The sequence below is a fragment of the Plasmodium gaboni genome, chromosome 6 (genome assembly GCF_001602025.1).
Source record: "Plasmodium gaboni strain SY75 chromosome 6, whole genome shotgun sequence".
NCBI classification, from domain to species: Eukaryota; Apicomplexa; class Aconoidasida; order Haemosporida; family Plasmodiidae; genus Plasmodium; species Plasmodium gaboni.
The window spans coordinates 242,710-256,243 of NC_031486.1; the positions used below are offsets into that span (position 1 = coordinate 242,710).

Sequence of the window (13,534 nt, forward strand, 5' to 3'; positions counted from 1 at the left end):
AAAAAAAAAGCCAACAAAAAAATACCAAAAATTGTATCATAATATATTAGATAAGTACACATATATATATTTATTTTTTTTTTTTATTTTAACTATTATTATACATAATGTTATTATTATATTATTGGTGAAAAAAAAAAAAAAATGAAAATAAAAAAAAATAAATAAAATAAAATAGAAATAAAAAAAAAAAAAAAAAAAAAAAAAATTAAAACATATGACTAGACCAAAAAATATATAAGATTATAGATAATAAAAAAAAAAAAAAAAAAAAAAAAAAAAAAAAAAAAAAAAAAAAAAAAAAAAAAAAAAAAAAAATTAAAACATATGACTAGACCAAAAAATATATAAGATTATAGATATTATATATTTTGCGTATTATTTTATTATTATATATATATTTTTTTTTTTTTTTTTTTTTGTTATTTTATTTTTTTTCCTGAACAATTCAGAATTATTAATAAAAAGCTATAATTCTATAAAACATAAAATAAAAAATTTACATATACATTGTAAAGTATATCTCTATTTATATGAAAAATATATATATATAAATATATATTTCTTTAAAGTGATAACACTAAATATTTAATGTTACATATATATATATATATATATATGTATTTTTTTTTTTTTTTTTTTGTTACATAAGTTCTTAATTTTGGTGAAAGCTAGCTATTTTTTTTTTTTTTTTTTTTTAATGAAAAATGTGCGTTGCTTATTTTACTTTTGCAATTTATTCATCCACGACAGTGATAGAAAAACATATTACAATTTAAGGATAAACAAAATCCCGAATAATAATAATGTAGAAAGGAACAGACTATATGATATACCAGAAGATCACTACAATTATTTAGAAAAGAGTAGGAATAATGAATATGAAGACATTTTAAATGAAATTATTTACGAGTATGAAGAAGAAAGTCTTAAGAGAAAGAAGGAAGAACAAAAAAGGAAAGAAGAATTGAAAAAGAGAGAACAAATAAAAAAAAAAGAAAATGAAAATGAAAAAATATATAATAATAATAATAATAATAATAAAACAAATGAGAAACCAAATGATATTTATAAAAACGAAAATGTTAATTTAATACCAGATTATTTTCTTAAAAACACAGTTAAGGAGGATGAAACTGAAGAGAAGGAAAAAGATGAAAATTCATCTATGAGAGATGAAATAAAAAGAATTGAAAGATTTAAAGAAAATAACATATTAAATTTATGTAATTTAAATTATGACATATTAAATTTGTTATTAAAGAAAGAATTAAAAAATATAAATAATGAAGACGAATCAGATAATCAATATAATAAAATAAGTTTATTTCTTGAAACACAAATAAATAGATCTAAGGGTGAAGAAAATTTATATATTGATGATAGTGTTGGTAGATATTTTGTAAATATTGATGACGATATAATTAATTCAATTACAGAAAAGGAATTACATTTTTTAAAAAATGAGATATATAGAAGTGTTATCTTTTTAAAATATAAGTATTTGAAAAGTTATAAGACAGCTATTCATAATTTAAAGCAGGAAAAAAAGATAAAAACAAAAGAAATAAATAAGCATGTGTCCGTGGTATATGAAGATGATAATAATGAAGAATCATTAAATGAGGATGTTACAAATAATAAAAATGAAAATAATGATGAAAATGACAATGACAATAACGATGATGATAATCATTTTTATACAAATAATAAAAGTGTTAGTAATGAATCAGATAATAATAATTTATCTTTAGATCAACTTGAAAAGATTGATCAAGTATTATCCATGCAAAATATTCAAGAATTTATTGATGCCAATCAAAGACTTAATTTATTGAAGAAAAATTATGAAGATTTAAAAAATTTTAACATATTTGAAATAATAGATAAAAATAAATTTCTAAGCAGTTTTAAAATAAAAAATATAAATTTTTATCAATACAACTGTTCGGTGTTATATGACACAATGAATAAGTTCGTTAAAGGAATAAAAAAAGTAAAAGATAAAAATAATTCTGATGAGAATGACAAAAATTTAATGGAGAACAAAAAAAATAAAAACCAACAAAATGATGATACAATTAATAGTAGTAGTAGTAGTAGTGGTAATTATAATAATAATTCTTCAGAACATATTCAAAAAAATTATTCATATATATGTATCCCAAAAATTAATGATTTTAATTTTTTCAAAGAAGAGAATAAATCAATCGTTATTAATCTTTCAACAAATAAATGTGATATGGATAATGACAAAAATAAATTCCCTATTACTAATGAATTAAATATTGAAACAAAAAAAGGTATACTTGTTTTAAGTGCTCATGATAATAATATACAAGTGAGTGTAAGAAATATCTGTGATAAAATTTCTTACTTAACACAAAGCTTTGTAATATGTCCTCATATGAATTATAAAGAAAATGATTTACAAAATAAAAAAATCATTTTAAGAATTATAATGTTAATGTTATTTTATTTTAATATTAAACATATGTATGTTATTTGTTTAGACAATGAAAGCTCCATGTTTTTATATAACTTTTTGAATGCATATAAGAATGATGATAATATATCTCCTAATGACGACAATAATAATTTGTTTAGGAGTTTGTTATTTGATAAGAATGAATCATATAAAAAAAAGAATTATAATAATATACAAGATGATAACTATGTATATGCTAGATTAAATGAAATAAAATTCTCTCATATTTTTAATGATAAATTTGTTCCCTTATTTTCTGTAAAAGATATATTTAAAAATTATGTCTTCTTAATGAATAAAGAGAAATATTTTTTTGACATATCTTTTTTCAAACGTTCTTGTTTGTTCATGTTTTTAGATGAACACGCCAATAAAAAAAATCACGTAAAATCAACAAGTATACAACATTTCTTTTATTATAAAAAATTTGATTATCCATATATATATAATATAGATAATAATTATTGCATAAACACATTGAAACGTTTCAATGAAATTTTGTTATATCTAACATCATGGATAGATATATTTCATACAAGCGAAGAGGAACATAATGATTCTCAAGAGGGGGATCAATTAAATGAGGAAGATGAGCAAAAACAAAATGATCAACACCCAAATGAACAGGATGATGAAATGTTTGGAGACGACAAACAAATAGAAGATGAATATGATTATGATGACAATGATGAAGAATTTAATGGATCAGAAGAAGATAATGTTGAAAATAGGGGTTATTATAATGATAATAATGAAATGAAAAGCAAGGGTCACTACGGAAATTCAAAAAGTATAAGATCATAAAAATATGGATGTGTACATATAAATATATGTATATATGTATATTATATTTTAAAAACAAAAAAAAAAAAAAAAAAAACATATATATATATATATATTTATTTATTTATTTATTTATATGTTGTATTAATCCCACAATTGAACTTCCTTGTTATAAAATGAACAAGATAGATAAATATTTTTTTTTTCATTTTTTGGCCTTAACATATCAATAACATCAATTCCATATGTTAATTCGTTATTGTTGAAAATACCCTTATCATAAATGAAATCTAAAAAAAAAAGGGCAAATGACACAAATAAGGAATTGTATTTATATATATTTTTTATAAAAAATTATGGTTATATATTTAATTTACCATTGTTTGATTTTTTAAATATCTTTGCCCCTCCATCACAGGCAGCCACGAGCAAATTGTCCACGCAATTATTTCTTAAATGAAGGGGAAAATAAAAAAAAAAAAAAAAAAAAAAAGAGATATGTATATATTACATAAATGTAATACACATAAAAAATATATATATAATATATATATATTTGTATACACTTTTTATTTCTTACTTGTATAAAAATTTCATCCTCCATATGCTTGAGTTTACGTCAACTGTTTGAATTGGCTGATGAATATTTCGTAAATCAAAAATGCGTATATTATTGTCATACCTAAAAAGAAGAAGATAAACCGATTAAATAAATAAATATATAAAAATATAATATATTTATTTTTTTTTTTTTTTTTTTTTTTTTTTTTTTTTTTTTTTGTACGATGCTGTATATAATAGCTCGCTGAAATTTTCAAATTTCACTGCCGTTATTCCTTGAGTGTGAGATCTAAATAAGAAGGAAGTTTAGTCATATATATAAATATTTAATATATATATATATATATATATTTATTTGTTTATTTATTTATTTTTTTTTTTTTTTTTTATAAAACATACTTTTTATTTTTCTGCGAAATAGTGGTAGTTCTTAAATCCCATATAACAAAAGAACAATCATCCGAACCTTTTACATTTTAAAGAACAAAATATATATATATATATATATATATATATGTATACATTTATTAATATTGAAAAAATATTTCATGTGAAATACATTACATACCGGTTGTTATTACATTTTCGTTTCCATTGAATGTACAACTCCATACATGATATTCGTGTGCTTTCCTTTTTTTATTTAAAAAAAAAAAAATCCACATATATATATATAAATATATATATATATATATATATATATATATGTATTATTTATTTCTAACCATGTTTTTTCTTGTTGACCGTGGACCAGCAAACACATATCTCCATTACTGAAAGATATACATATTTTTCTAAATAAAGAGAAAAAAAAATAAAAAATATATACATTGATATATTAATTTATACATATAAAAAGATATTATCATTTTATATTGTTTCAATATTTACTCAGGCTTATTGTCAAAGGCTTCAAATGATAACCCTACAAAAATGTTTAAACAATGTATATATATATATATCCACATTTTTATGTATGATTAAAAAATACCCGAGTTGTCTTTTTCTTTAGACGTTTCAAACAATTTTTCGTACGTCCCCCCTTTAAGGTCAGATAAATAAAAACCATTTACACATACACTTCCCAAATATAGTTTCTACAATAATGAAAATTTCACAACACATATGTATAGATATGTATGTATATATATATATATGCCATAAATATATATTCACTGTATCAAATAATGTGACATCATATTATTAAATATAAAATATGTTTTGACGCCTTTCCTCTTTTCCTTACATCATTAGTAAATATATAATTCGATTGAAGAACTCCATTATGAAAATTGATGTTCTTTTTATATTCTAAATAGTAATCTCTTCAACGAAAAAAAAAAAAAAAAAAAAAAAAAAAAAAAAAAAAAAATACTATAAATAATTATATTTATAGAAATAGAAATCCAATTTATGTTCAAAATAATACACATAACTTATAACACATGTATAATATATAAAAGCATTTTTCATTTTTCATTTTTAATTTTACATTTCACAATTATTATTATCATCTTCTTTTATATTTTGTTTAAGTTCGAATAAATAGATTTTTCCTTTTTTTTTGGGTTCTTCATTCGGTTCTTTATTTTTGAGTTGGTACGTTGAAATAGCCGTTAATCCAAAAAATTCACTGAACTTATTATCTAAAATATATATATATATATGTAATTTTATATTTTATGATAAAAAAATAAAATGATATACATGTATATTTTTTTCCTATCTCTTTTTATTACTGTCATGGTTTAATAAGGTACTACTGGGAAAAACACTAACGTCGTCACAACAATATTTTAAGTTGTATCTTTTCATCATTTTTTACAAAAAAAAAAAAAAATAAAATAAAATAAAAATAATAATATATAAACAAAAAAACGCCAAACATGATAGAAATTAATATATATATATATATATATATATATATATATATATTTTATAATTATAAATTAATATGGCAAATTTTAATCTAAAAAAATAAAATACATACATATTATATATATATATATATATATATATATTTATATTTATTTATATTTACATTTTTGAGATATTATTGTTATATAACTTTTGTTTTTTTATTTGAATAAGGTTTATTAAAAAAACTATGAATCAATCTTTTTTCTTTAATGAAATACCAGTCATTTATTGCCCTTATTGTTTTGTTGAATGTTTGCTTTAGCTACCTTATAAAGAAGAACAATGTTATTATAAATAATAATGATAATTTTTATATTTGCAATTTTTTAAAAGATAAAAAAGGAAGAAGAAAATATAATAATAATAACTATAATAAGAAAACTATCAATGAAATAAAGAGTACCGTTAATTCAGAATGTGTAAATCAAGATGTTATGAAAAATGTTGATGAAACTTATGAGGGAAACAGAAATTTAATAGAAGAAGGGAATGATAATATAATACAAAAAAAATTCTTACAAGCATCAAAAGAAGATGATTATAATTATTTATATTTTTATCATATATATAAAAAAATGAAATTAATAAAAAGAGAAAAATATATATATAACCCAACAAAATATGAATCAGTACGGTCATATATAAAAAGAGAATTAAAAGATTGTTTAGATATAAATACATCAGCTTATATTTTTAAACTTTCTGAATTTTATTCAAAAAATGTATTAGAAGTATCAGTTTATGTTAATGAAATAATAAATATTCTTAGTTTTTTTACTTTTAATAGTGAACATAATTTGAAATATAATGAAAACGAGGAAAATCAAAACACAACAAATGACATGTTACAATATAATAAGAAATATGCTAGTGATGACATGGATGATGAGGTTACTCATAGTACTGATAATAATTCTTTGAATCATCAAAATGAAGGAGACACATCAGTATATGATACTATCATAAATAAAGATGATAATAATAATAATAATAATGAAGATGATTATGATGATGAAAACTATAATTCTTATGTGAGTGATAATATAGAAGACCATCATATACATACACACGACAATAAAGATCATTCAAATATTTACCCAGATAATAAAATATTGTTACAAGACGATAAGAAAGATTGTTCAAATGCAAACGATATTTATGATCAGAAAAAAATAAATAGTATAATTGAAAAGACAAAAGAACAATATAATTCCAATGAACACAATTTAAATGATGATGATAATATTTTTAAAAAATATAATGAAAATCAATCGAAAATGAAATTTAGTAAATTAATTAATAAAGATGAAAAATATAAATCATTCTGCTTTTATTTTATTCGACTCGTTGATTCAATAAGTGGACTTTTTTGTACTATTGCAAAAAGAAAGAAACGTGAAGAAATTTTGAACTATTTAAAAAATTTAAAAATTATGCAAAATATTAAAAATTATAATATTAATAATTTACATTTTGATACTGATTTTATGATTTATATTATCAGATTAACAAAATATAAAGATATGAATTTTCTTTGCTCCTTAAAAAAATTAAAAGAATATACAACTGAAGATATAAAAAAAATATTCCTTAATTGCTTATATGATAATTTACTGGATCTATCTTATCTAAAAAATCTACAAGACGATTTTATCAAAAGAGAAAATGAAAAAAAAAAAAAAAAAAACGCCTTAACAAGTCAGGTATTTTCCAATTCTGTTCATACCATTAATAAAAATGGAACAGATGATAATACACTTGTTACTGCAAATATTAAATATGAAAGTTTAAGAAAAATAGAAGAACAATATAATGATTTATTAAAAGAGTATTCCCAAGAAAAAATTATTAAAAGTAATGAAATCTATTGTAATGAAAATGATTTGAAAAATATTATAATACAAATTTTAAATAAAGATGTTTTTAAAAATAAGAAAAAAATATTAAATAATATGAACAATGGTACTAATAAAATGTTGGCTAGTCAAAGTGGGAATAATAAAAAAAAAAAAAAAAAAATAGCTACAAATACAAACATGAATAATATTTCTCTAATTGATATATTTGAAATAAAAGAGGAAAAATTATATGACATTTTGAAAAATTATCCACATATAGAAATAAATAACAACAACAACAATAATAATAATAATAATATCAATACGCTAATAAAAAAAATGAATAAATTACTTGAATCATACAGTATTAATATAAATATTCATTTGGTCAAAAATGACAAAACGTGTGTGGAGGAACATAGCACTCTTCCATGTTCAAATGAAAATAAAAAAGAAGAACAAAACCAAATAAGTGATGAAAATAAAATAAATGAAAAAAACAAAAACATTGAAAAGAATGAAGAATCTAAGAACACTGTACCTTGTAATGTAAAGGATGTAAATTTTAGTAATGTTTCCTTGTCAGATATTAAAAAATATATATCTTACAAAAGGAGTATAGAAGAACAATTTAGAGATTATCAAGTTGATGAATTAAAATTAAATGAAATAAAAGAACAAAAACAAAATGAAAATTTTGAAAGTGAAACAATAAATGTAAAATTAAATAAAATGAATAACAACAAATTAGAGAACAACGTGGAGTTAAAAAATGAAAACATAAATACTCAAAGTGAAAATTATAATAAGACTAATGAAAAAGATGAAGGAGATGTATTTAAATATTTTGATATTACAGAAAAACAAAATTATATAACTTTTGAATTTAATAATTATATATTAGAAGACCAGGCATCATTAAATGAAAAATATAATCAGCAACTAACAGAGGATGGGAATAAAAGTGACATGCCCAGTTATTGTTATGAACAAAATCAAAAATTCACAGATGAACAAATGGAAGAAATTTTGAAAAAAAATTTTCCAGAAAATATTAAGGATGTAGAAGATAACAATATGGAAGTGCAAAATGGTATATCGGGTGGTGAGAATGGCATGTCAAATGATGAGATGGATGTATTAGATGATGAGACGGAGGAATTAAATGACGAGACGGAGGAATTAAATGATGAGACGGAGGAATTAAATGATGAGATGGAGGAATTAAATGATGAGACGGAGGAATTAAATGACGAGACGGATATATTACATGATGATACGGATATATTACATGATGAAAATTATATGTTAGATGACAAAAATGATGACATTAATTTAGAAGACGACCTTATAGATGACGATTTTTCAGGTGAGAACATTTCAGAAGACAACGCCCGTAGAAGAAAAAAAGAAAAACGAAAAGAAAAAATTAAAGAAAACAAGGAAATAGAAAAATTAAAATTGTGGTTCGATAATATAGATAATAAAAAGTATAAATACAATTTCGAAAATCTTTATTATAAGACATTAGAGGAAAAAATGGAGATATTATTATATATTTTAAAAAATGAGAAGACAAAAAAAAAAGTAATTGTATGCTCTGATGAGGAAGAAAAGAAATTAATAAAAATGAAATGTCAAATTGAAAATGTGGAATATGATAATATGTTAAATACATTAAAGAATATTAAACATTTTATAAACAAAGAAAATAATTATCATAAAGCATGTTTTATTTTTATGAAAGAAATTGAAAATACTTTAGAGTTAAGAAAAATATGTACAAATTTGTCAGAACAAGATGATATGAATGATAAGAATGATAAGGATCATAAGAATGATAAGGATCATAAGAATGATAAGGATCATAAGAATAATAAGAATGAGAAAAATATTATGAATCGTGATGATATGACCTTTTATCATTTTGCTGAAAATATACCTAAGTCTATTGTATACAAAAAACTTTTTTATTCGATTACAAATAATGAAGACAGTTATTTATTTTATTTAAAGTCTAAAAATAAAAATGATAAAAAGGAAGATGATAGAAGAAAAGAAGTAAAAGGTAATACAAAATATGCTAAATCTAATGGTAGCAATAATAATATATTTGTACCTTATAATAAAAGAATAAAGAAAAGAAAATTATCAAAAAATGAAGAGAAATGGTTAGATTTTAGAAGAAGGACGTTAAAAAAAATTGAAGAAATGAAAAAAAAAGCTGAATTATTGAAAAAGAAAAAAGCACAAAAAAGGGATAACAAAATAAAAAAAATTGTTGCAAAGTTGAAAGCCAAAAACAAAAAAATATTAAAAAGGCAAAAATAAAAAAATAAAACATAAAAAAATAAAAAATAAAAAAATAAAAAATAAAAAAATTACAAACGTGAATATATAAATAAATAAAAATATACATATATATATATATATATATATATATGTGAACCTTTTTCTTATTATATGTTTTAATTTTTGCTTGTTCATCCATTTTGTTTTATTTTTTCAAACATCTCTTTGAAGAGATCATCCGCGTGAAACTCTGTAGAGTGATGAAAAAATATATGTACATACATATATATGATATATATAAATATATGTATATATAAACACCTATATGTGTAGACATAATTCTTTTTTGTAATAATATTATTATATATTATATATTGTTTATTATTTATTTTTTTTATTTTTTTTATTATTATAACCTTCGTTTTTTTTTTTGATTAATATTTTATTTTGTAAACAGTCATATATTTCAAAGGTAAGGTCGTCTGTACATTTTTCTTTTATGACGACCCCTACAAATTATAAAATAAAACCAAAGGAGGCATAAATAAATAAATAAATATATATATATATATATATATATATATATATATATATACATATATACATATACACCTTGTGGTGATAACAACAAAATGTATATATTTTTTTCTTTGTTTTATATAAATACCTTTCAAATTGAAGGATATAAGATCTTTTAATTTTTGAAATATATCACAATAACGATAATCATAAATAATTTCTATATTTCGATTAAATAATAAATCGCTAGTTTTTATTATTTTATTATATTTTCCAATTTTTTTCATTTTGAAATAGGGGTACTTTAAAATTTGATGTTTATGTATCATATCATTTTCGCTGACATTCCTGATTTTTTTAATTCTTGTTCCATCACTAAAATGAGGGCATATAGAAAAAACAAAAAAAATCAAAAGGTAATCTTAGATAATTATGTGTGGATATATAATAAAATGGAAATGTAAATGTAAATATATATATATATATATATATATACATATATATATATATTTTTATTTTTTTATTTTTTTTTTTTACATTTTTGGATTCATGAATTGCTTCCACTCCTTGGCACTCTTAAAATGAATCCTTCGACATAATTCAAATGAGAATTTATATATTTTTTTCATTTTAAAAAAAAAAAAATATAAAAGGAATATTTTCCATTTAAAAGAAAATAAAAATATGTACCTAACAAGATATGAAAAAAAAATAAACAATTATGTGTCATATAAAAAATGTTGAATAATATATATATATATATTATAAAAATGGAAAAAATATATATTTATTCTTTTTTATATAAATATTTGTAGATAGATCACTATGAACAGTTAAAAAAAAAATATATTTATATATATATATTTTATTTATTTATTATATTTAAAACAAATGAGAAGATGAGATAATGTTCAATTATTTTTTAAGAAGCATTAAAAACTGTAAAAGCAAAGACGATGTTACTCATTTAAGCAGAAAGTTCCTAAAAAATATTTATCATTTTAATACATATGAAATATCTCTATGTATAAATAAATTTTCAAAAATTTCTTTTGAGGATCATTTATTTTGGAATCATTTTTGTTTACTAATAACAACAAGAGATGAAAACCTTGTGAAGAAATTTTTATTGACCAAAAAAAAAAATGACATTAATAATAACAAGTGTGATGATAATGTATATTATAAATGTGATAATTATGATGACTATAAGATTATGAAGGTAGATAAGAAACTACCTAATTTTGATAAAAATAAAAGAGATGAAAGAAATAATAATATTTCTATTAAAAATGTGACATATAAAAACAAAGATGATATTATTGAATATAAATTATTTGATGAAGAAGAAAAAAAAAAAAAAGATAAATTATTACATCTTTTTAATATAGAAGAATTATGTTTAATTCTTAATTCATTATCGAAAGTAAATATAAAAAATGATGATATATTAAAATATGCTTCTCACAAATTAATCAGTCATATAAACTTGAATAAATATTTAATAAATACTATAAAAGCCCTTACTTCTTTGTCTGGTCAAACACAAGGAAGAAAAAATCAAACTATTGAAATGAATAATTATGATGATAAAAAAAATTGTAGTAATACAAATCGGTGTAATGACAATATGTATGAATCAATAAATGTACACCATATTCTACATGATAAGATATATCAGAACATAAACAACATACATAATATTTTGACAGAGAAAGATATAAGTATATTAATTGAACTTATGATTACACATAATGATATAGATAATAAAAATAAAGAAAATAAATTATTGGGTGATAACAATATTGCAATGAAAAATACAAACATGGATAGTAAGACAATAAAAGAGAAAATAAATACATATAATGATAATATATATGATAATAATATATATAATATATATGATAATAATAATAATAATATATATAATATATATAATAACCATGTTAGGGTTCATTTTTTAAAAAAAAAATTATTTGATAGCCTAAAAAAAGTAAACCATATCAGTGAACAAAGTATCTCTCTTATTTTACAAGCATGTAGTAAATCGTCAGAAAAAAATAAACAACTGTTAGATATTTTAAAAGTTATTATAATATTAAAATTAAAAAAAGAAAAAAAATGTTCTGATATTTTTCTTAGTAGTGTTATACATTCATATGCTTCTATTAATTATAAAGATAAAATATTATTCAACATATTATCAAATTATATATTTACCAATATTAATTATATTAATATAAAAGCATTAATTATTATATTAAATAGTTATGTCAATATTCAAATATTAAATATTAAATTATTTACTATAGCCTTAAATAAGCTAGCTAAAAAAGATGTCATATTGAATTTATCAAATCAATGTACATCCAATATTATAACAATATATACAAAAACGTATCATTATTTAGATAAACAAAAAATTCATTTTATATTTAATACAATCATTCAAAGAATAAAACATGAATATAACGAATATAATAAGTATGATAAGAATAATACACACCTTAAAAAAAATGATACTTATAATAAATCGGTTTCGATTTCTACAACACCATTAATAAACAAAAAAGAAAACAACAAAACAATAAATAATTATAATAATAATAATAATAATAATAATAATTATAATTATAATTTAGAAGAGGGGGGTATGTCATATAAACATTTTCCATATTTAAAGTACATACCACGTAATATAAATATTACAAATAAAAAGAGAGAAAAATATAAAAATCAAACCGATCAACGAGAGAGTAACCAACTTGTTGATGAAAATAAAATTTTCATGTTAAATTTCTTAACAAAACATCTAACTAATATATTAAATAATTTAAGTAAATTAAATATGGCTGATACAAAATTATATGAAATATTTTCATTTCTTATTCTCAAAAAAAAAAAAAATAATATCAACAAACTTGACCTTCTTAATATCACAAGTGCTTATTCAAGAGGTGCATATAGAAACGAACAAATATATAATCTAATAATAGAATATTCAAAACAATATATTCTAAGTAATGATTTAAAATATGTAGAATTTATTAATTTATTTACAAGCATTAGTACGTTTTATATACTTGAAAAAAATGAATATTCTGATACATACAAAGTGAAATTTCATGAAATT

The 13,534-nt window shown here is 19.8% G+C and overlaps 5 protein-coding genes across 5 annotated transcripts in view; 3 read left to right on the forward strand and 2 right to left on the reverse strand.

The window, feature by feature from the left end:
• Positions 1-700: 700 nt before the first annotated feature.
• PGSY75_0607900 (hypothetical protein) lies at positions 701-3,292 on the forward strand (the record flags this gene model as incomplete). Its single annotated transcript, XM_018784660.1, has 1 exon — positions 701-3,292. One exon carries the CDS (start codon positions 701-703, stop codon positions 3,290-3,292), a length of 2,592 nt encoding a protein of 863 aa, XP_018642714.1.
• A 123-nt stretch (positions 3,293-3,415) lies between these two features.
• Positions 3,416-5,647, reverse strand: PGSY75_0608000 (conserved protein, unknown function; the record flags this gene model as incomplete). The annotated part of the gene is made up of 12 exons (XM_018784661.1): positions 3,416-3,561; positions 3,649-3,722; positions 3,852-3,953; positions 4,056-4,121; positions 4,232-4,298; positions 4,401-4,465; positions 4,558-4,626; positions 4,724-4,757; positions 4,824-4,929; positions 5,079-5,157; positions 5,325-5,478; positions 5,572-5,647. 12 exons carry the CDS (start codon positions 5,645-5,647, stop codon positions 3,416-3,418), a joined length of 1,038 nt encoding a protein of 345 aa, XP_018642715.1.
• A 314-nt stretch (positions 5,648-5,961) lies between these two features.
• Positions 5,962-9,921, forward strand: PGSY75_0608100 (hypothetical protein; the record flags this gene model as incomplete). Its single annotated transcript, XM_018784662.1, has 1 exon — positions 5,962-9,921. The coding sequence occupies one exon, from the start codon at positions 5,962-5,964 to the stop codon at positions 9,919-9,921; it is 3,960 nt and encodes a 1,319-aa protein (XP_018642716.1).
• Positions 9,922-10,073: 152 nt separating this feature from the next.
• On the reverse strand, positions 10,074-11,030 carry PGSY75_0608200 (hypothetical protein; the record flags this gene model as incomplete). The annotated part of the gene is made up of 4 exons (XM_018784663.1): positions 10,074-10,132; positions 10,299-10,391; positions 10,550-10,776; positions 10,939-11,030. 4 exons carry the CDS (start codon positions 11,028-11,030, stop codon positions 10,074-10,076), a joined length of 471 nt encoding a protein of 156 aa, XP_018642717.1.
• Positions 11,031-11,308: 278 nt separating this feature from the next.
• The window catches only part of PGSY75_0608300 (hypothetical protein), a gene marked incomplete at both ends in the record, with an annotated part of 4,098 nt that continues 1,872 nt past the window's right edge, over positions 11,309-13,534 (forward strand). The window contains one exon of the mRNA XM_018784664.1: positions 11,309-13,534. This exon is cut by the window's right edge and continues 1,872 nt beyond it. Within this exon, the coding sequence (XP_018642718.1) occupies positions 11,309-13,534 (2,226 nt within the window).